The following is a 25,320-nucleotide window of genomic DNA, read 5'->3' as shown; positions in this document are numbered from 1 at the left end:
TATAAATATTCAAATTTTCTATAAGAATTACAAAAAATGTTAACTCTCTTCTTTTTTCTAACTAATTATTTTATCATTAAAGACAACAAATACATTTCAAAAAATGATTCTTAAATATAAAAATACATCGCTAAATTTTGAAAAAAAATCGTGTACACTGGTTTAGCTTTTTAATTAATACAAAATTATTTACATCACTTTTTGACACACTTGAACAATGTATAACTGCGCATATTACTTACTGCCTATGTTATTTTTGTAATGTTTATAACAAATCTGTTAAATTGCTTATGGGATAGTAAATATTTAATCGTTCAATGTATTTGGCATGTAAAAATCTATTATAATTAAATGTATTTTCTATGTGTCTTACGTGTCGCGTATACCTCAAAATGTATAAAAATTCACCTTTTCATGTTCGCATAATGTAAAACGTTCGGGCTGCTTTGATGACAAAAACAAGATGGTAAGAAAAATGCTGATATGTGTATATCGAACACCTTTTTGGGAACATTCCCACAATTGAATGAAAAATTATATCTATCTGTGATTTAATCAAAATTTTTGATGTATATTTTCTCTAAAAATATCTTAAATATTATTATATAAATTTAAAACAACTAGCAGTAGTTAATTGATATAAAAAAAAATATTTGAATTTATGTGCTGGAAAGCTGACAGTCTACACATCATTTTGGATTGCCTATCAGTTTTCCTAGTGATATATTTTTGTTTTGTTGATTATTTTGTTTATTTTTTTCATATAACAAAGAAGTGCAATTAGATGGTATATACATAATACATATATATTTACATCAATATTAATTAGTATATAAGATATATTAAAGTATATTATATATTTGAAAATGGAAGCTATTTTGTTCGAGAGATAAAAGATTGACTCCAGGTAGAGTTTAAAACAAAATAAAATGCTTTATATCCCCCCTTCAACAACCGTCAGCAAATTACAACCAACCATAAACCAAACCGATACCGACAGTTAAAATGGGATAGTCATTTTTAATTTTTCTAACATTTTTTTTAATTGAAATTTGATGGGTCTTCAAAACAATGTTTATTTCATTTCAAATTTGAATCCATAAGCGAATGCAACAAGTGAAATCGCTATAATTGTAGTGTAAGTTTTGCAGAAAACTGCTACATTTAATGGTCCTTCGAGTCGGACTAAAATTCTAGACAGTAAATACGACAACTCTTACAACACGTTAACGATAACGGATACTTAAATGCATAAAATATAATTTTACAGATTATTTTAACATCGCACTTATAAGTAATTTTTTGTGATATTTTTAAAAAGCCGCATTTTTTCTACACTAATTTTATATTCTCTTCCTTCTATTATAACCGATACATAATTCTGTAGATATTTTACCTTATAACTCTCTAATTTTTCTTTCCGACAAGTTGATACAACTTTTATATTACATACTACTATTCCTCGTTATAATCACATTATTCTTTTTTAATACTCAAAAAAAGGTAAACCAGAATATTTAAATTTTTGATTTTTAGTTGTTATGCTAGTTCAGATCATGTTGTTTTACTTTATTCATTTTATAGATAGTTTCATATCTATAATATTTCTATCTAAAAATATAATCAACAAAAATTAAAAAAAGATATGAAAATTTCATTTTTAAAATTTAGTAAAAATATTTAGAATCAAAATAAAATATGAATATTCAGGACTAAGTAAACTTTTCTATTTAATCATACATATATGTATACCGGGTGCGTCTCAAAAGTGGCTCAGCCCCTATAAGTCTTTTATTTTTTCAGATAAAAAAACGAGATTTGGTATATTAGTATATGACATAAATTAGAATTGTTTGACGCATTCATTTATTGTTTCTGGTCACTTCCTGTTTCACCGAAAATGACTACAACTTTTGATTTTTAAATGTCATCCTCGGTATTCTTTTACTTTATTCGATAGAAAATGACATTCTGAATAGAATGACATATCATATGTCAACTTTTGACATTCTCACTTAATAAAAAATTGTATTTTAAATTTCAATCTAGAGTGCCATGGCTGTGTTAAAAACACTAATTTTTAATCAAGGAGCCTTGGGAAAATAGATTCGATCGTCTAATGTTTATAGTGTCTTGTCCTAGCCAGTTATAACTCAATTTTTTCAAATGGAACGAGGGTGGCTCATTAGCATATTTGGAAAAAGCTCGTAAGCTTCGTAAATTTTTTTACGAATCGTTTGATATCACACACTTGGTATTTCATGTCAAATTTTCGTTACGAAATGAATAATTTCAAATAAATCATATGCGAAAATGTCAAAAGCTGACATATGATGTGTCATTCTATTCAGAGCGACATTTTCTATCGAATAAAGTAAAAAAATACCGGGGGTTCCATTTAAGAATCAAAATTTGTAGTCATTTCCGGTGATTTTAACCAAAAAAATAAAAAAGTTATAGGGGTGAGCCACTTTTGAGACGCACCCGGTATAATTAAATACTTTATTTTATTTTATTACTTTTTAAGCAGGACAACCTCTATCATAACAATAATAAATAATATGTAAGTAGATATAAAATAGGGTCAGCATTTTTTAATGCTTATACTGGTTCAAAAATCAAGCAAAATGTTATTATGACGATGTTAAATTTATGTTAAATTGGATTATATTAATTGGAACTTTTTAAAAAATATCAAAATAATATACCTAGGAAATATTTAGTTACTGTTAAATGATTTTTTGAAGTATTAATAGATTTTAAAACATTAAAACAAGTCAAAATATATTTTTCTTTATTAAGGAATTTTTTAGTGACAAAAAATAAGCTATATAAATCAAAAACATCTTCATATTTATGTCAAATATTTTTTTAATAAACTTAAACAAATGAAATAATTACATGCAATTAATTTGACAACTTTGACCAATCAAGTCATTATCAATTACTTTGACTAAAACGCTTGCCGAAATCTGTTAGAAAAATTAACGATGACACCCTCCAAATCAAACCAGATTTACAGATTATACTAACACATATTTAAGTTGGACCAAATACCGCAGTATGTTGTATATATATAAAAAATGGGTATGCTTTTCATACATATCTTTTGACGTGTTAACTTGGTCGCCGAAAAGTCGAAACAACTGTGAGTAGCTTGTAGCAGACTTGAGAATCAAAATACAGTCTTGAGGCGACCAAGTCAACAGAGCCAAACAAAAACATTCCAACCATATATGTGCCAGATTTTTTATTCACATGATTAGCATTGAGATAAATTAATGATTTATTAAGAAATACTAAATAAATAAATAAATGATACACGTTTGTCGTTGTTTTGGTCACGACAAACCGCATTTTTTTTCTCTAAATATAAAATGCAAGTATTTCATTAAGTTTTGAAGCCCGATAGGCTTGCTCGTTCGTAGACTTAGGATTTTACAAAATATGAGAAAAAAGGAAAATGAGCGCTCTTTTAAATGTTTGTGTGTGTTCACTTTTTCGCTTGCAGTGCAAATTGTCGTCTTTCGAAAATTTAATAAGATTATTGACCTTCGTGGCTTTAATTATTTATATTTTAACGCCATTTGTATCGTCCTTTTACATATTATTACCCTGTTAAGATATTTTTATATTACCTATATGATTATTAGTAATAATTGTAGATATATCCAAAAAAGAGTAAAAATATATGAATTGAAATTTTGAGAGAAATATTTACGTAATTAAAAAATACAGTTTAGATAATTTTTTTAAGAAATTATTTTTCTTTTATGTAGTTAATTCACCCATTAAGATATATTTAAAAAGTAAACTGATATACAGGGTGTCCCAGGCTGAGCGTGCAATAGAAGTTTCTAGAGAACTACGATATCTAGAACAACGATATCTAACGATTAAAAATATTCTCAATATGGCGGCACTTCCGGAAATACCGGAAGTTGACATTAACTTTCTTATTTTAAATGATGGTCCCATTTTTTATTACATGCTTAAATTCTCTGTAAAATTCTATGAAAATTGATGTCAACATTAACCGTTTTTGAGAAAAAAATATTTTAAATTTTTGGACGAAAAAAAATGCATGTCAAAAAAAATTGTATAGCCTAAAAGTCAAATTTAGTGATTAGTACAGCCACTGTAACATAAAGACGATTATCTATTTTAAAAATTAAATTGTTGGAATGTCATATAATAATGGCGGTAGCTGTCATGGAACTGAGCGATTAAAAAATTACCATAACTCATTTTTTTCAAATGGAACCCCACTTTTTTATTTCACTAGTGAAAAGATTTTTCAATTTGTTACTTTTTCACTATACATAATCCTATACCTAAAATAAATCGTTCTTAAGTTATTTAAGATTTAGTTTAAAAAACGTACATATTGTTCTTGATTTTATCTAGCTTGCTTTAGCATTAAGTGTTAAACAATCAGACAATTTATTTCCATCTGTCAGAAAACTAATTATTTGAATTTCCTATATTATAAATACTGTTGTCAAAAAAAAGTGTAAGAAGAAAGAAGAAGATAAATGCTGCTTATGAGTTTAAAAAGTGTTCTTTATAAAAATATATCTCGTATTTTCGCTCTTCAGTGATATCTAATAGTTGATATTAATAATATGCCGTATGATAAAAAAACATGCCGCGAAGTTGGCTTGGAAATGACGATCGATGTCATACTGACTTTTTAGCAAAGCGTCCCAAAATGACATGGCCATATCTATTGTTTTACATCACTTGACGTTTAAATTCATAGGCTACTGGTACATAGAATCAAGAAAAAAATACGCTTTAAAATTAAATCTTATATAACTTAAAAACGATTTATTTTAGGTATAGAAACATATGTATATTTAAAAAGTAACGAATTGAAAAACATTATTTTCACTAGTGAAATAAAAAAGTGGGTTTCAGTTTGAAAAAAAAAACTATTTATGATAATTTTTTAATCGATCAAATCCATGACAGCTGCGGCCATTATTTATTTGACATTCGAACAATTTAATTTTTGAAATAGATAGCCACATGTCTTCTCTTTATGTCACAGTGGCTGTGATAATCACTAAATTTGACGTTTAGGCTATACACTTTTTTTGACAGGCAGTTTTTTTCGTCCAAAAATTTTAAATATTTTTTTTTTCTCAAAAACTATTAATGTTAGGCATAAGAGTCTTTAATATCAATATTCATAAAAGTTTACAGAGAATTTAAGAATGTAATAAAAAATGGGGGACCCATTTAAAATAAGAAAGTTGCTATCAACTTCCGGTATTTCCAGAAGTGCCGCCATATTGAAAATATTTTTAATCGATAGATCTCGTTGTGAAACAATGATGTGCAAAAAAATTCCGATCTAGGTATTGTAGTTCTCTAGAAACTCCTAATGCACGCTCAGCCTGAGACACCCTGTATATATATTTAATATATGAAAGTGAAAATTAATGGTGTACGCTTAAATTATATTTTGAATATTTTAAATTATTTTATTACTGAAATGATTTCCGTTTTGCCTTTTTGTATAATAAAATCACAGCCATTTATGTTTCTTTGATTTGTTTATCCCCCGAATTACTAAGCAGTCTATTTATTTTCTGAGTTAAATAATATCTTGCATTTTTGATTTTAAGTGGAAAATCCAAGCTTACTGTTTATCATTTTATATATGGATATTTTTACATTTATTTCCCATTACGTGGAATTCAATATATAAATTTAATTGATAAAAACTTCGGTACGTGCATATATTTATAAGATGTATTGCAAATAATCTGTTATAATATTTTGATAAACGATATTTAATAGTTTCGATTTATACAATAATTTTTGGATATCCTATACATAATATAGTTTTAAAGGGATTAATATAAAAGGATCGATAACAATATTCTTGGAGTAAGATTTTTGAAAGAACATCTAGCAAAAATATTATTTCAATATTTTAAGGCGCCGTTTTTGAAGTGTTTACTTAAATAAGTCCACAGAAAATTATTTGGCTTCGTAGTATACAGTGTACCTATTAATTTGCAAGTATGAATCCATAAGGAAGTGTGCCACTACTCTGTGCAATTTTGTTAAAATACTGTTATGAACTTTTTAATTTTTGATTATTATTTTAATGTAATAAGTTATTATAATATAAAGACACTACACACACCATTGTTTAACGTTTTATGAACGCGGTCCAAAAAAATCCAACAGTGTAAGAGTAACCTTAAAAGTATACGCGTAAAATTTGATATTTTGAACTATTTACTTAAACTTAAATAAACCATAAAGGAAATATTATTATAAAAAATATCTATATTTTGCTCGAAAAGCGTACTATTAAAGCAGTCTCTTTATTCGAAAATGTGAATAAGTTTTTGTTTTTAAAAACTGTATTTGTTATTTAATTAGGGTGCCTTTTTTAAAAAAAGGTATAGTAGAAAATAGGTTCCCTGTAGGTCATTTAAAAGGTTGTTGTTCGTAGTGCTTGGGTATAATGTCATACAGTGTGTCAATTTTAAAACCTCCCACCCTTAATATCTTTCTTGCAGTTAAAAATATGAAAAATTGGAAAGACACGTCAATTTTATTTCTAAAAAAGATACTTAAAATGAATATTTTTCGGCTTTTTTTTCAACCCCTTAGGAGGGGTAGATGTCACCTTTACAATCTTAAATGGGAATGGGGGTCAAGTGGCACATCGTTTTAAGGGGCGTTTAATTCTCTTTTCAGTGGTATCCTTCTTTATTGCTTTTTATCCAGAGGTTTCCGAATAATCACGTTTCAAAGGTGCAGAAGCAATTAAACGTGCCAGATTTTGGTTTTCAGGTTAGTGTTTACACAAAAGTTATTGCAATGGATCTCCTTGTAGTACAAATGAGAAGATTAGGTTACACCACTTACGCCCTATCTTATAAGTTAATGAAATAATAATGTTGTCCATTTTCAAACACCTCCCTAACATTTCGGAAAATTTCACCGGGAATTGACTGGCATTCTGCTGTAATTCGCCTTTTAAGATCATCAGTATCAGTAGATTGTTTTATAAACAATGGATTTAAGATGTCCCCCCCAAAAACAGTCTAAGTGATCTTGAAAGCCATTCAATTGGTCCCCTTCTGCCAATCCATGTACCTGCAAATCTCTCATTTAACCACTGTCGGACCGGAAAAAAATAATGAGCTGGAGCACCGTCCTGCTGGAATGTTAACAATTCCTCCTGTGAAACTGATTAGAGATTGCCACTCGTTCGAATTTAAGAAAGGAAACGTTAATGTTTATGATGCTTTCTGTCTATTAGTATTTCGAATTTCGACCCCCTAGAAAAATGTAATGGTTACGTCCATGTTGCCACCTAATCTTCTAATCATTTGTACTACAAGGAGATCCACTGAAATAATTTTTGTATAAACACTAGCCTGAAAACCAAAATCTCAATGCAGGCATGTTTAATTGTTTCTGCATCTTTGAAACGCGATTATTAGGAAATATCTGGACAAAAAGCAACAAAGTAGGATACCACTAAAAAGAGAATTAAATGTCCTTTAAAACGATGTGCCACTTGACCCCCATTCCCATTTAAGATTGTAATGGTGACATATACCCTTCCTAAGGGGTTGAAATAAAAATGCCAAAAATATTCTTTTAAATGAATATTTTTCCTTACTAATAAAATTGATGTGTCTTTCCGATTTTTCATAATTTTAACTGCAAGAAAGATATTAAGGGTGGGAAGTTTTAAAATTGACACACTGTATATCAATGCACTATGAGATGTATTTAAAGCCAATATTAAATGGATACAATCGAATAAATGGGCTATATGGAATTAAAAATAATGTAGTTTATACTTTAGGTTTGTTCTGTCCCCTAAAGTGTCAGTATTTTGTTATAAAACTATAATGGACCAAGATTTAGATTTTTAAGTTTCATCATTCCACAATAATAGATCCACGAATAAGACTTTTTTCATAGTTTTTCCTAAATATTTTTTTTACTTACACATAATTTTAATGTCATTTTTTATATAACATTGTATTGTTAATTAATTTTAGTTGACTTAGTTTTACGTATTTTTATTACTTAAGTTTTGCTTTAATATATTGTAAATAGAAATCTTTTAGCACACGTTAATAATTGTGTGCCTGCTGAATTACAGAACAGAAAATTATCTTAAATAATTTTAAACCGTTTTCGGTTATAGTTTGTCAAACAAATGATTTTAATTTGCAGTAACCACATTTAACAATAGCCCACTACACAATTCCCCACATTTAACCACCTTGATGAAGAGTATCAGTTATTTGAAATAAAGCAAAAGTTTTCGTTAGTTACATTTTTCGTGTTTTTCTTTTTAGGCTGCTTTTGTGAATTTGATAGTACAAATATAGATTTTTTCGTATTGTATTATCAACTTCATTGAATATAACAAACGATTCCATGCTCCACGTTCTTTTTCTTGTAGAGTTTTTTACCAGAGTGTATACTTAATAGATGGTAGGTGAATATTGTCGAATTGTGACAGTAACAGTACAAGGTTAGGTTTATAGCCACAATATAGATTTTTTGTACATGAAACACTAATATGGTGATGGCACTTAACTAATGTAGTCGTTTAAGAATACTTTACTTAGTACATAATAGTAATTGTAGCTTACATTTAGGATCTTTCCCCAGCTCTTCATCAAAGTGGTAGCATAAACAGGTTCAAACCAATCAAATTACTATTTAACCATGGCATATTTCAAAACAGATCATTTCGAAAAGATGGTTAGTTATTGATATTCAAGATCCAGATCAGTCCAGATCTAATTAGATAGTAAATTTTGCATTTATTTAAAATCTAATTTTTTTAATGGCGAATGCGCCAAAATTGTTCTCTGTACATTTTTTAATGAAATATTTAAATATAACTTCGTATTATATAATTTTTATTTAAAATACACATTTAATATATCTAATAATATCTCGTAAATTAATATTACTAATTTTATATAAATATTTATACATTTTTGTACCTGTTTAATGGTGCGCATTTCGGTTTAAAAATAATCAAATGTACCTATACATATTTTTTAATCTAGATTTGTTAAAAATTATTAGGAATGACATAAATTATTATATATGTGATTGATAGATCAATGATTAAGACTGAAAGTTTAGAGGTATGCAAAATTGTAGTTGGAATTTTTACTGTTTTCTAATGTTTTAGAAAAAAAAATCATTTTAAAATATGCCATAGCTGGACAGATTAAAATTTAACCATTACTGCACCGTTATACAGACCTAACTGGGACCAAATGATAGATACTAATTCATATCCAAAGATTATCAAACAAAAATTTAAAAATCAACAAAAAATTACATATTTTAATTTACCCAACAACCTTATAGAACAGTGCGATTTTTTTGTTTGTATAAAAATATAATGTACAGATTATAAATTATTACGTTTTTTGACAATACATATGTTTGGAAAAGTTGCACTAAAATCATTTTAGGTTTTGATAAAAATGATTTTTGTGTTGAATGTCTCATATTAAAATTGTGACTATAATTGCCTTTTAGCATGAATATTACTATATTCTATATTGCGAGCAAGGACTGTTTTGTCAAATAGAACTTACCAAAATATTTTATTTGGAGACTTATTGATTGGAGACTATGACCGTGAAAAAATTGCTACTAAGGAATCTTGATTACTTTTTATCATTGAAGTTTCTACTTTGATAAAAACAGTTGTTCCTCGCCTAAATATCATACTGTTGTATTTTATGATGTAAAGGAAAAAAGGTTTGGTATATCTATTTTTATCATTAGGTGTTCACTTATTTAATGGCATAATATTTATCTGGCTTTTTTCCTAAAAAATACAACTATCCTTGTTCGTAAATATCTGTGACTCATGAATTATAATGTTTTATTAAAAGTTAGTGTTTGAACAATTACTGCTTTGTGGGAAATTGTTATTTTCAGAAAATATTTTAAAACCACAAAATAAAATTATACCAATACACATTGTATATTTATAATGTAATTCTGAAGTATACCAGTATTTATTATACTGTGGACTACATTACAATGTTTATAGGTGTTTTATTTAAACCCCTCTCTACCTTTATTAAAATATAATCAGTTGCTGTAAAATGAATGAATTATACACGTAAGTTCTAAAAACATCGTTTTATTTACATATTACAGCTGACATCCATGAACCACATAGAATTTTTTCTATCACTTCATTAGAAAAATCATGTATAAAAGTAAATTTATGGAAATTCTCTTCTTCCTCTTTCTTTAATTGCTTATATTTATTCCAGCCAGAACCATACAAATGATTATTATCTGAAAATGTAACTTAAATTCATTAAACAAAAAATTTAATCTGCTAAATAATTCAGAAAAATTGGTTGGTGGAGTGAAGTTTTTTTTTACTTGAAGTCACTTATAAAAAACAACAAAACATCCAGTTTACAGGGTGTTCCTTATAATGACATGCTAATATTTAGGGGGGTGATTCTTGGACCTATTCTAAGAAAAAAACCTCATATGAATAACAATGTCCTTCCATCCGATGCAAAAAAGACTTTCCCACAAATCAGATTTTCAGCGATTTGATCCTGCAGTAAACTGACTAATTTTTTAAGCAAAAACTGTGCGTTGGACGAAAAAAATCAAAAGAAAAAAATTGTTTAAAGATGATTGGAATTTTGAAAATAATTTTTATTTTAAGAGAAGTCAGTGGTGGAGTACCATTTTTTTCTTCAAAAATATTCAATGTAAAACCCGTATGGACGGCACTGGTTGAAATAAATAAAATTGTTTGTACATCAGAAAAGGTATTTTGATGCATAGATGACGTATATCAAGTTTCATAAAGATACCTGTAATAAAATCAGAGTTATTATCATTATTTTTTTTAGCAAATCTTTCCCCCTTTATCTCAGAGATTAGGATGTTTAGGACATACATTCATATGAAGTTAATAAATATTAGCATGTCATTAAGGAACACCCTGTATTTTTTACCTTTAGAATAACTGAAATCAGTTACATGAAAACGTGTTCCTGCTTTACATTCTAAACACTTTTCTTGTGCTGGCATGAACTTAACCCAGTAGATACTGTAATTTAGACATCAATACCATACCTAGAAAAACGAAAATAAACAAAAATGAACCAACAAACCAAACCTAAACAAAGCAATCAAAACACGTTGTAAGCTAAAACGCGTCTGTTTACGAATTTCAATTGCCGAGTACTTTTCAAATCTTGCTATATTTTACAATATTTTATCAACAAATGAAAACGGTACACTTCCGCAAGAAGTTTTTTGCGTGCCTGACGTGCCTGTGTTTAGAAAAATTTCCAGAATGAAAAACAGAAACATGTTTTCATGTAACTGATGGTTTCAACTATTAAGTTGAAAAACTAAATTATGCATTTTCGCAGAAAATTTTTTGTGACATACTATTCAAAAAGGCTTCCAAATACTAAATAAACAAATATTTCTTACGTAACTGTTTTCAAGTAAATGAAAGTAGCCCTGATTTCAGCAATTCTATAGTTGAAAAATTGAAAATGATGCATTTCTGCAGAAAAAATTTTTTGATATACCCTCAAAAAGGCTTCCAAATACTACAAATATTTCTTACATAACTGATTTCAAGTAAATGAAAGTAGCCCTGATTTCAGCAATTCTATAGTTGAAAAACTGAAAATGATGCATTTCCGCAGAAAAATGTTTGTGACATACTATTCAAAAAGGCTTCCAAATACTAAATAAACAAATATTTCTTACGTAACTGATGTCAAGTAAATGAAAGTAGCCTTGATTTCAGCAATTCTATAGTTGAAAAACTGAAAATAATGCTTCTTCGAAAAGGCTTCCAAATACTAAATAAACAAATATTTGTTACATAACTGTTTTCAAGTAAATGAAAGTCGCCCTGATTTCAGCAATTCTATAGTTGAAAAACTGAAAATGATACTTATTCAAAAAGGCTTCCAAATACTAAATAAACAAATATTTCTTACGTAATTGATGTTAAGTAAATGAAAGTAGCCTTGATTTCAGCAATTCTATAGTTGAAAAATTGAAAATGATGTTTATTAAAAAAGGCTTCCAAATACTAAATAAACAAATATTTGTTACTTAACTGTTTTCAAGTAAATGAAAGTAGACATGATTTCAGCAATTTTATAGTTGAAAAACTGAAACTGATGCTTATTCAAAAAGGCTTCCAAATACTAAATAAACAAATATTTCTTACGTAACTGATTTCAAGTAAATGAAAGTAGCTTTGATTTCAGCAATTCGATAGTTGAAAAATTGAAAATGATGCATTTTCGCAGAAAAATTTTTGTGAGATACTATTCAAAAAGGCTTCCAAATACTAAATAAACAAATATTTCTTACATAACTGATTTCAAGTAAAATGAAAGTAACCCTGATTACAGCAATTCTATAGTTGAAAAATTAAAAATGATGCATTTCCGCAGAAAAAAAATTGTGAAATACTATTGAACAAGGCAAATACTAAATAAACAAATATTTCTTACATAACTGATTTCAAGTAAATGAAAGTAGTTAGGGTTGCCACCTTTTGGCAAGGTAAAAAAGGACATTGGATTATGAAAAATGACCGGGGTGAGGGGGGGGGGCCTAAGCTGTTGATTGCAAACCGCCGATTATAAATCACTACTTTAAAATTTTGAGAAGCTCTTTTTAAGATCAAATGAAGCCCAAACTATAATTTGAGATTAAGCGGCGATATGTTTTACCTATTAGGAGTAAAAATGATAGTTTTTATGGCGAGACATTACAGGCGAGGCAAAAAAGTCATTTTTACTCCGAAGAGGACATGCTATTTTTTTCGAAATTCACAAATAATTTTTTGAATAATTTCAAACGTTGCAAATAATATAAGTAAGTAATTATACAGGGTGTCCGGAAATTAATGCAACAAAATTTGGTCAGAGATTCTTGAAAAAGAAATAGGTGACCCGTATTTTTTATATTTGGCGAGTGGCCCCCCTTTTCGGATTTACAGGCCCCTGAATTTCGCCCCTAAAAAGTGTTTTTTTAATATCTCAGGGCCCTATTGCGTTGTTTTACCATAAAATGACATTTTTTGATGCTATTAACTTTTGTTATTTTCATCAGTGGCGTCCCTACGGTATTTAAACTAAATATTATTGAAGAAAAAAATGGTACGCCACTGTTTTTTTCTAAAATAAAAAAATATTTTTAAAATCTACATTAAATTTGGAACAAATTTGATCTCTTGACTTTTTCTTGGTACGACGCACCGATTTCGCGTGCACCGATTTCGCGTAAAATCTACATTAAGTTTGTTCCAAATTTAATGTAGATTTTAAAAATAATTTTTATTTTAGAGAAAAAAACAGTGGCGTACCATTTTTTTCTTCAATAATATTTAGTTTAAATACCGTAGGGACGCCACTGATGAAAATAAAAAAAGTTAATAGCATCAAAAAATGTCATTTTATGGAAAAACAATGTGTACCAAATTTAGTGATTTTCGTCCAACAGGGCCCTGAGATAATAAAAAAAAAACTCTTTTTAGGGGCGACATTCAGGGGGCTGTAAATCCGAAAAGGGGGGCCACTCGCCAAAAATAAAAAATACGGGTCGCCTATTTTTTTTCAAGAATCTATGACCAAATTTTATTGCATTAATTTCCGGACACCCTGTATATCATGAAGTTATGGTTACACTTTGGTTACGCTCTTTGAATTTGACACTTTATGTTAATTTAATACGTTTTCCTACTTTTATGCTTAGTCGTAAAAGTTCTTTACTTTTATGCCTAAGCGTTACAATGACTTTTTTATATTGCCATCGCGTCGCAAAAAATTAATACTTTTGGCACGTTTAAAAAAATAAATTGGACAAAAGGAATAGTGCTGGTTGCTGTAGATAATTTTCTCAGGGATTATTATTTATCTCAGGGGAAATAAAAAAGGACAATTTGTTCCAAAAAGGACTGTCCTTTTCAAAAAAGAACAGGTGGTACACACCAAGCAATATTATTGTATGCCTATAACCACAGGCAACCTTAACGACTTGTCTTTCAGAACAATCTTTTATATCCACAACTTGTGGTGTTGCTAAAACTTGAACTGCATCTTTGTCAGAGGGTTCGGTAAGTCCTAACTGGCCATTTCCATTCCATCCCCATATATACAAATCACCTTCTGCACTTACAGCTGCCGAATGCCAACCACCTAATTAAAATTGATAAGTATTTTTTCTAAAGATTAACACAAATACATACCAGCTGCTATAGTAGCTATTTTGATACCTGCCAAGGCCTCTATTAGTTGGGGAGTAAGTTCATCTTCTAGTTCGCCAAGACCAAGTTGTCCACGACTAAAGAAATTAAAAAGTACATAAAAACTGTGTTTTTGTAGTCATTCCTAACTTACCTACCTCTACCAAACGAATAAACATTACCTAACTTATCTAATAATAAACAGTGTTCTCTACCTGTTTTTATTTCAACAATATCTTCACTTTTAAAGTTAACTTTTTCAGGAATAGTATAAAGAAGTCCTTCACTTGTATATGCTATATTTAACTTGGCACCACAACTTAACATTCTTACTACACGATTATCATCAATAAATTTTGGAAGCAAACTAATTTGATTAAGATCATCTACAGAAATTTTATACAATTGGCCAGAACTGTTGGCCACTATCACAGCATCTTCATTAGCTGTGATACACTTAATATCTTGTATACGTTTACAGTCTACAACATTATTTTCCAAACAGTTACAAAACACTTTTATTATATCATTGGAAACGATAACTGAAAAACTATGCTTTATTTCAAAATATTGTATAGAATCCTCTTCAATCGTAGGTTCAAATTCTTCAACACAGACTTCAGGTGAATTTAATTGATTATACAAATTAAAACCTCTACAGAATATTCTCATATTATCGATTTCAAGGGATTTAACTTAATATATTTGACCAGAGTATTTGACAAATAGTGTCAAGGCACAAGTCACGTTAATTTGTACTTTGAATCACATTGAATCTGCATTTCTTCTAGATATTAAACAAATTCTTATCTACTGCGTTTAATTTTTTCAAAAAATGGTAAGTAAAATTTTAAACTATTAAATGAGGTACAACGTTTTGTAAACAGTTACTTTTAATAAAGAAAAAAATTTAAAAAAGGAAAAGGAAATTATTTGTTATGAACGAAAGAATATGCCGTTTCCATGGAGATTTAACCCTAACCTAAATTTTTAACGTCATTTCTTGAACTATCAAAATTACTACAGAAATACAGAACCGGACTTATTAGTTCTTTCATTCAGAGAGGTATTAGGAAATATTAATTTTATAATTTTAGGGCCTTCTATCAATACTGCGGAAACTGACATCCAATCCTGATAAGGAATTAAGACTTCTGCTGCTGGGATTGGATAATGCTGGAAAGACGACTATTTTAAAAATATTGGCCTCTGAAGAAATAACCAATATAACACCAACAGCCGGTTTTAATATCAAATCAGTAGTAACTGATGGCTTTAAATTGAATGTTTGGGATATTGGAGGTCAAAGAAAAATACGACCATACTGGAAAAACTATTTTGAAAATACTGACGTACTGGTAATTTATTTTTAACAATTTTTAAATAATACTATACCGGGTGCGTCTCAAAAGTGGCTCACCCCTATAACTTTTTTTTTCTGCGAGATTAAAAAAACGAGATTCGGTATATTAGTATATGACATAAATTAAGATGGATTGACGTATTCAATTGTTTTCGGTCACTTCCTGTTACACGGGAAATAACTACAACTTTTAATTTTTAAATGGCACCTTGTATTTTTTTACTTTATTCGATAGAAAATAACACTCTGAATAGAATGACATATCATATGTCAACTTTTGACATATTCGCATATGATTTATTTGAAATTATAACTTGCGGTTTGTAACGAAAATTTGATTCGAAATACCATGTGTGTGGTATCAAATTATTCATAAAAAAATGCTTTTTTCAAATATGCTAACGAACCACCCTCCATTCCGTTTGAAAAAACTGAGATATTATTAAAAATACGATTTGAGCATTTTCTAACTGTTATTTGGACAAGACACCAAAAACATTAGACGATCCAATCTATTTTTCCAAGGCTCCTTGATTAAGAATTAGTGTTTTTAACATAGCTATGGCACTCTAGATTGAAATTTAAAATACAATTTTTTATTAAGCGAGAATGTCAAAAGTTGACATATGATATGTCATTCTATTCAGAATGTCATTGTCTATCGAATAAAGTAAAAAAATACCGAGGGTGCCATTGAAAAATCAAAAGTTGTAGTCATTTCCGGTAAAACAGTCATTAAATCCTAATTTATGTCATATACTGACATACCAAATCTCGTTATTTTATCTGAAAAAATAAAAAGTTATAGGGGTCAGCCACTTTTGAGACACACCCTGTACAACAAGAAGTAATTAATTTTGTTTTTACTACACTTATAATAAATATTTACATAAATTTCTTGCAGTTTTTAGGTATATAATAAAATTATATAAGAGTTTCTTGCCTTGAACCTGCTAATATAGAATATACAACATAATTTGGATCAACGGTGGTTGATCCACATTATGACGAACACAGCGTGGAATTAATTTCTATATTAGCAGTTCAAAGCAAGAAACTCTTATATAATTTTATTATATACCTAAAAACTGCAAGAAATTTATTTTCCATTATATATTTTGGGCTAGCCGAAAAAAGCCTTTATTTACTATCGACAGTCGTGCCTCGGTGGTACGAAAGTACTACCATTGCACGCAGGCCGCTGTCGCGATGCGGGACTTAATATCTTACCGCTACTTCAAGACAAGTCGTATTTATATATTCTTCTATTTATATATTCGTCGTTTTGTGGAAATACCCAAGCCCACCTGATGATGGGTTAGGGCCCTGAAACCGGTAGTGAGGGCCGGTTGATTCACATTATGACGAACACAGCGTGGAATTAATTTCTATATTAGCAGTTCAAGGCAAGAAACTCTTATATAATTTTATAAATATTTACTACATATCCATAATTGTTACAGTATGTACTGACAATTGTTATACTGATGCTTATAAATAACAGAAAAAATAATTCAATAAATATCTGCGCAATTTATTTCTATTTATTCCCATCTTCTACAAAGGAAATATAGCTATGTTGCCTTACTTTAAATAGAACACCCTTTATACTTTATTTATTCTACATGAAATTTTAATAATATCATATAATACCTTATGATCAAGAAAAAAAGGCGTCCAGTTGGCTGGGAAATGACGATCAAAAACATTTTAATTAGCATTGTAAATATTTCATAATTTATTCTAAACATTAATAGGTATTTTTTCAAAGACAACAAACATAAATTTATATAATAATTATAATAATATCTTGTAGAGCTTGTTTTATTTAAAACAAGCAGATTAATAGCCACTAAAAAACACCACATAAACCGTTCAATCTAGAAAGTGGAAAAATATTTTAAAATAAAGAAACACCGGGAAATCTTCTTAACTTGAAACGTGATGAACAATTCCGTTATACTTTTGTATTGCATGATTCTAATTGTTATAATCCTAATTGCAGATTTATGTAGTTGACTCGGCAGACAAAAAACGATTAGAAGAGACTGGAATTGAGCTCTACGAGTTGCTTAGTGACGAAAAACTTAAAAACGTACCACTCTTAGTGTATGCCAATAAGCAAGATCTTCCCGATTCTCTCACAGCTGCTGATTTAGCTGAAGCTTTAGGTCTACCATCTATAAAAGATAGGGCGTGGCAAATTCAAGCTTGCACTGCTTCCCAAAGCAAAGGAGTGCGCGAAGGAATGGAGTGGATTTGCAAAAATTTTAAATTTAAATAATAATTTTTTGTGTACTATGCTAGGTCTTATACTTTGGTGTTCCAAATTTGAGAGTGATACTAGAATCTTTAAAAGTACAAAAGAGATACAGCAAACGTTAAATCATAGTATTAATATTTTATGATTGAAACTGGCAGTATATTGCGCGTAAATGTGGAATATATTATATACTTTATGATCAAATAAAAGCGGCGTCAGCGATGGCTGGGAAATGTCATCGATCGTCATTTCCAAGCCAACTGGACGCCGTTTTTTTTAAATCATACGGTATTATACAGTGTCCGGCAGTCCGACAAGAGTGCAATCTATAGGCATCTATAGCCCCTAGAATAAAAAAAACTTTAGAATTTTGTTTAAGAGCAAACCTAATAAAGTGTGTACCTATAATAGGATGTATTTTTCGGAAAAATTTTAACTTCTATAGGATGGTTCAAAAAATTGAGAGGAGAGCGGGATGATTTTTTTTCAATGGAACATTTTCAGTTTCATTTTAGATCACTTTACATAATCCTAAAATATGAGAATATACAGGGTGGCGCACCTCATTCGCCTCGGTTGATTATACAAAAACGAAAAGATGTAGAAACGAAATATTTTATGAGTATATGTGGGAAGGCAATGACACAATTTAAAATTATTTTGAAATGTACAGGGTGTTTCAGAACTAAAGTTGTATTTTTATACCAAAGTTGTATTTTTTCTTATGGAACACCCTGTATTTTATTTCATTTTTGGATTCTTGGGCCCAAAAAAGGTATTTATTATAAGGGTTAAATATGTTTAAAATCTTTGGTTTTTGAGATATTTAAAGATATTTGAAAATGCAAGCTACAATAGAATAGATTATTAACACCCTGTACATTGCTTTTCAGAATTAATTCTCGTGCTGACTTGTAAGCTAGAGAAATAAACTTTACTAAAAAAATTAATTGCTTTGTTTAATGTATACAGGGGTATCAAAAATTGCTGGTCTATTTTAAATATTTATTTTACATAAAAACTTCTTTATTTCAAATACAATACCCTGTCTTTTTTTAAATAAATCGAAGTAGATTTAAAGGCTCTTTCAAACTATATAAGGGTTTCCTATACCTATCTAGCTCAGATTTTGAATAAAGAGCCATTTTTCAATAAAATGGGAACCAAGATGACTGATGTCAAGTTTCTAGCGACAGTTAGTAGCTGTTTTCAAAATCGAAATTAGTTTATAGACTTTATTTAAATGTATAGCAGTTTCCTTTTATTTAATTTGCCTACAGTAGTTTAATAAATAATATTTATTAAATATATGTATTTATTATTCTTTCAAGAAAAACGAAGAAGTAGTTATTTATTTTATGATCACTCGTAGATATATGGATTTACAATAAAAGAGCCAATTACGGCAAATTCATTTTCTTTACTTCCAACGACAGGTTTCTGTCTAATAGGTTTTTTATAAACCACACTACCATAGCTCTGCGAAATAGAAAAGTATTTTTTCAAGGAACACTTATCAGGAAGATTCCTATTTGGATGTCTTTGAGCATATATAGGCTCTTGAGGCGAAGAAACAATTTTCCTCACAAAATAAAATCACTAGCAGTCACTAGTAACAAATCCATTCGTTCCGCCAGCAGATACTGCTTTATTTTTCTTGATAAAATAATGAATAATGAAGTATAATAAGTATTAAACTATTGTAGCTAAATTTAAGTAAACTATTATAAATCTAAATAATAATGTCCACAAACTAATGTCGATTTTGAAAAGTGTTACTAGCTTTAACCAGAAAATTGCCATAGCGACACCAGCCATCTTGATTGCAATTTTATTGAAAAATCGCTTTTTATTCAAAATCTGAGCTAGATAGGTATAGGAAACCCTAGTATAGTTTGAAAGAGCATTTGAATCTGTTTCGATTTATTTGAAAAAATACAGGGTGTTGTATTTGAAATAACGAAGTTTTTATGTAAAATAAATATTTAAAATAGACCAGCAATTTTTGATACCCCTGTATACATTTAACGAAGGAATTACATTTTTCAGTAAAGTTTATTTCTCTGGCTAAAAGTCAGCAGGAATTAGTTCTGAAAAGCAATGTACAGGGTGTTAATAGTCTATTCTAATGTAGCATGCATTTTTAAATATTCTTAAATATCTCAAAAACAAACATTTTAAACATATTTAACCCTTATAATAAATACCTTTTTTTGGGGCCAAGAATCCGAAAATGAAGTAAAATACCGGGTGTTCCATAAGAAAAAATATAACTTTGGTATGGATCTTAGTTCTGAAACACCCTGTACATTTCAAAATAATTTTAAATTGTGCACATTCCCTCCCCGCATATACCCATAAAATATTTTGTTTCTACATCTTTCCCTTTTCGTATAATCGACCAAGGCGAATGAGGTGCGCCACCCTGTATTTCGATAGTTTCAGAGATATTAATAAATAAATAAAAAATATATATGTTTCAGCCTTTTTCTTAAAAAATTATTACAATTGCAAGAACTCTTCTTAAATCAAAACTATATTAGGGATTTACTTTACTATAAATATGGTAATCGTAAATCATACAGTATGTTCAAAATTATACGGCAAACTTTCTGAAATATAAATTTTTCTTCGTTATTTTAAATGGAAGACCCTGTATATTATTTTCTCAAAAGATGGGAAATTAGAAAATGAACATTTTTTGTATTTAGATTTATAAAATTTTTAACGATTTCGCAGATATTCGCGGTTTCATATTTCATATGGCATTTTCCACAGTCAATTTTTATCAAACAACCCAATAATTTTTCCCTCGTATTTTACCATTGAAACAGCCATATGAAATAATACTGCGTGTACAAAACAAAATAATTAAAAATTTTGAAATACTTTAAATACAAAAAATGTTCATTTTATAATTCTCTCTCTAATAAAAAAATAATATACAGGGTGTTCCAATTAAAAAAGAAAACCGAGGGGTAAACCGCAGAGGAATTATGGTGTACACTATGAAGGAATTCCACAGGAATTCCAAGGAATTACGAGGAATTCCAAGGAATTCCATAGGAATTACTAGGAATTCCAATTATTTCCGTAAGAATTCCAATGAATTCCAAGGAATTTCTTAGAAATTTAGAGGAATTCCACAGGAATTAAGAGGAATTACAAGCAACTTTATAAAAAATTAACGAACATTAGTAAACCATGAATACTATAATAGGTAGTACTAAATTTAAAGAAAAAACGTTTTGCAGGCGATTTTTACTATCCGTTTTTCGTTTTAGAATCGCTTCCAAAATTTCTCAATATCAAATATCTACAGGTTAGATAGATATTCTTTTAATTTAATATTGTATCCTCGATTATATATCTAAAATATATTCTAATAGTACGGCCGAACCACCCCCGAGAGATCTACTTATAACGTTCCCTGATTTCGCCATTTTAAAGAAACCCTCATAATATTTTTTTATTCAGTACTCAGAAAGTGTAAAATTAATACAACTTTGGGTGCACTTCATCAATGATACCATGGGTAATCTTATGGAATTTACTGATGATCGTATTATGACGTGCAACTGAAGTTTTATTAATTTCCTTTCCTATAGATACGAGTATAACTAGGTACCTATCATTTTCAAAAAATCTCGAGAAAAATTAATTTTAATAAGTAAGTTCCGACATATTTCCAGTATTTTCACCTCATGATCCCCTATTAGTTCTAAAATTTAACTAAAAAAACGTAAATCTCGTAAGAGTACTTTTTATTGTTAGATCTAGTACTTATAGAGACATTAGACATTTATAAAAATCACCAGAAAATTCATAGCGGAACTGCGAAACCGAGGTGGCAACGCTGGTTCAGACTGAAAGAGTTACCGAGTTCGTACCAAGGAATTCCAAGGAAGACCTTGAATGATTGACCTTGACCTTGAAGACCAGGAATTCCAAGGAATTCCGAAGGAATTACGAGGAATTCTGAGGAATTATTTGAGTAAAAGGAATTACGGTGTACACTTTTCCCTCTGCGGTTTACCCCTCGAAGAAAACAAAGAAAAATTATTTTATATTTTAGACACCCTGTATGATTTAAGATTACGATATTTATAGCAAAGTAAGTATAGACTATAGACCATCTATAGTATTATAATATCAGTAATAAAAAAAATAAAGTATGTATAGTTAGGTTAAAAAATATATTTTTTTATTTATTTATTGAAATTCGAATTATATTTACTCATATCTTAGGATGATGTAAAGTGATCGGAAAGAAAGCCAAAAATACTATAATATACAGGGTGTTTTAAAAAAGAAGTCATTTAAAAAAATCATCCTGATCCACTCACACTTTTTTGTGCCACCCTATAGAAGTTAAAATATTTTCTTGAAATACATCCTCGTACATACTTTAGTTGTGCACTTAAAAAAAAATCCAAGTTTTTTATTCTAGGAGCTACAGATGCCCGACGCATTATTGCCGGACCCTGTCTTGCACTTATTTCTGGGACACCCTGTAGAATGAATTGAATCAATAATTATTTATCACACTATATAATAATTACTAGAGTATAAAAACTGCTATATTCTATGTAGATCATTATATGGTTTAGTCTTATTGGGGGTTTTGTTATAACATAAGCCCACGGCTACACAGAAAGCGTTTTTAGCGTTTTGCGTTTTTTGCGTCTCAAGCGCTTTTTGCGATGTTACCGTTTTAAGCGCTTTATTCGATTTGTGTTCATTAAAAACACGCAAAAGACGCGGCAGGTCTGCAGTTTCTATCAAGATGTCAATTAGTAACGTCACAAGCTCGTGGATTCCCGGCCCGTCCAACAATCAATCCTGTGAGAAAGAGATAGGCGAGATCGGCGCCGTTAGCATTGAAGAGACAAAGATAAAAGATGCGGGGATTGAATTGTGGATGGGCCGGGGCATATATTCGGAGACAAACACAATCTACAGCTAGTGCCAGTGGTGTGTGTAAAAATAATAATTATTACATATTTGCCACTTATTTTACGAATTTTAGTTTATATGTGTATAGTTTTTTATGTTGTAGTGTTGTGATTAGTACTTGTTATAATTATGATATAATATAATATAATAAATAGTTATAATTATATAATAGAATAGTAAATATTTCTAGTTGTTAATGCAATTTTAGGACTTGACTTATGAAACATTTTGGAATGAAACTTCTTTACGCGCGCTGGGAGTAAAAATTGAAGGCCGTGACATGCGACCTAGTGAGACGGCCCTGACACACGAGCTCGTTGTAACGAAACGTCTTAACGGCTTAGAAATACGTAGTGAGGCGACGTGTATTTGTGAGCAGTCCACGTGTTTATCAAAAATATTGATATTTTAATACAAATTTTGTAAAAGTGAATCAAATTATTACGTGTAAAAAAAATATTTGTTACACGTAAAAAACCATTTTTATTATTTTACGCGAATAAAACTGTTACACGTAAAAAAAATATTTTTACGAGTATAAAACTATTTGTTACGTGTAAAAATCTATTTGTTACACGTAAAAAACTATTTTTTACGCGTCAAAAACTTATTTTTTCTAGTAAAAAACCTTTTGTTAGGCAAAAAAAAATATTTTTTACGTGTAAAAAACTATTTGTTACAGGTAAAAAACTAATTTTTACGCGTCAAAAACTTATAGTTTCTGGTAGAAAACCTTTCTTACAGAAAATAAAATATTTGTTACGTGTAAAAATCTATTTGTTACACGTCAAAAACTATTTTTTACGCGTCAAAAACTTATTCTTTCTGGTAGAAAACCTTTCTTACACAAAAAAAAAATATTTTTTACGTGTAAAAAACTATTTGTTACACGTAAAAAACTAATTTTTAAGCGTCAAAAACTTATTGTTTCTGGTAAAAAAAAATTGTCAAAAAAAATTTTTTACGTGAAAAAAAATATTTGTTACACGTAAAAAACTATTTGTTAGGCGCCAAAAAATATTTGTTTCTATTAAAAAAACCTTTTTTACGCAGAAAAAAACATTTTTACGCATAAAAAAACTATTTTTTACGCGTAAGAAAATATTTCTCTAATTTATTACTTTTTCAACATTTCAAACTACACTTTTTTAAACATTTCCTTCAAATTTTTGAATTTAATAGAATCTACCTAAAGAGTATAGATGTTCTTTATAAAAATATTTTTAGATAATACCCTAAAAAGAAAAAAAAATGCTTACTATTTAATTTATTTTTATTGTATTATTAAATATAACGTCCGCCTATGACGGGGTCTCATCTTAGAAAACGCTAAAGACGCTACAGAAAACAAACTGATTTGTTTTCATTTGCTTTTTTTGCGAGACACGCCGAACGCTACACGCTGTTGGTGTGGCCACTCCTATATAATCCTGTTATTTTGTTTAAGTCGCTAAGACGCTTCACGCTAAAAACGCAAAAAACGCTTTCTGTGTGGCCGTGGGCTAAGTCAAGGTTTGCAAGCTTATTTGCAATGTACTTTCTGTAATTTTTTGTCTTGGTAAAAGGGCAGTGTGAAAATATATGCGATTTTCTAAATTAAAAAATGCACTTTATGTTAGTATTGTGCTTTTTAAATTTTAAACCGCCATTTAACTGTTCGCCTTTTTGTGCATTACTGCTGTATTTTATTCTTTGTTATAGGTTTATAGGTAAGCTATTATACCGGGTGCGTCTCAAAAGTGGCTCACCCCTATAACTTTCTTATTTCTTCAGATAAAAAAACGAGATTTGGTATGTTAGTATATGACATAAATTAGGATTGATTGACGTATTCGATTGTTTTTGGTCACTTCCTGTTTCACCGGAAATGACTACAACTTTTGATTTTTAAATGACGCCATCGGTATTTTTTTACTTTATTCGATAGACAAAAAATAGAAAATGATATTCTAAATAGAATGACATATCATATATCAATTTTTGACATTCTCCCTTAATAAAAATTCAATCTAGAGTGCCATGGCTATGTTAAAAACGTTAATTCTTAATCAAGGAGCCTTTTGGAAAAATAGATTTGAACGTCTAATGTTTTTAGTGTCTTGTCCTGGCCAGTTAGAAAATGCTCAAATCGTATTTTTAATCATATTTCAAATTTTTCAAATGGAACGAGGGTGGCTCATTAGGATATTTGGAAAAAGCATTTTTTTATGAATAATTTGATACCACACACTTGGTATTCCGAGTCAAAAATTTTCGTTACGAACCACAGGTTATAATGTGCCAAATATGCCATATGTAAAAATGTCAAAATTTACATATGATATGTCATTCTATTCAGAGTGTCATTTTCTCTCGAATAAAGTAAAAAAATACCGAGGATGTCATTTAAAAATCAAAAGTTGTAGTCATTTACGGTGAAACAGGAAGTGACCGAAAACAATTGAATACGTC

General features: G+C 29.2%; 2 protein-coding genes across 3 annotated transcripts; one reads left to right on the top strand and one right to left on the bottom strand.

The window, feature by feature from the left end:
- Window positions 1-10,158: 10,158 nt before the first annotated feature.
- Window positions 10,159-15,283, bottom strand: LOC115877649 (ultraviolet-B receptor UVR8). Of its 2 annotated transcripts, XR_004049378.1 has the most exons (5): window positions 14,442-15,283; window positions 14,291-14,385; window positions 14,034-14,240; window positions 11,019-11,139; window positions 10,226-10,335 (listed from the first exon to the last, which is right to left on the bottom strand). XR_004049378.1 is itself a non-coding variant. In XM_030893895.1 (4 exons), the coding sequence occupies exons 1-4, from the start codon at window positions 14,957-14,959 to the stop codon at window positions 10,175-10,177; spliced, it is 981 nt and encodes a 326-aa protein (XP_030749755.1). In that variant the 5' UTR covers window positions 14,960-15,283; the 3' UTR covers window positions 10,159-10,174. The 2 variants fall into 2 exon arrangements, 1 of the variants encoding a protein (XP_030749755.1); XM_030893895.1 differs by lacking the exon at window positions 11,019-11,139 and having other exon boundaries at window positions 10,159-10,335.
- Window positions 15,024-18,011, top strand: LOC115877650 (ADP-ribosylation factor-like protein 3). Its single transcript, XM_030893896.1, has 3 exons — window positions 15,024-15,125; window positions 15,385-15,645; window positions 17,656-18,011. The coding sequence occupies exons 1-3, from the start codon at window positions 15,123-15,125 to the stop codon at window positions 17,932-17,934; spliced, it is 543 nt and encodes a 180-aa protein (XP_030749756.1). The 5' UTR covers window positions 15,024-15,122; the 3' UTR covers window positions 17,935-18,011.
- The last annotated feature ends 7,309 nt before the right edge of the window (window positions 18,012-25,320 follow it).

This window comes from Sitophilus oryzae, unplaced genomic scaffold (assembly GCF_002938485.1).
Source record: "Sitophilus oryzae breed Bouriz unplaced genomic scaffold, Soryzae_2.0 scaffold_1496_pilon_pilon, whole genome shotgun sequence".
Taxonomy (NCBI): Eukaryota; Metazoa; Arthropoda; class Insecta; order Coleoptera; family Curculionidae; genus Sitophilus; species Sitophilus oryzae.
This window is presented reverse-complemented; position numbering and strand designations above follow the sequence as displayed.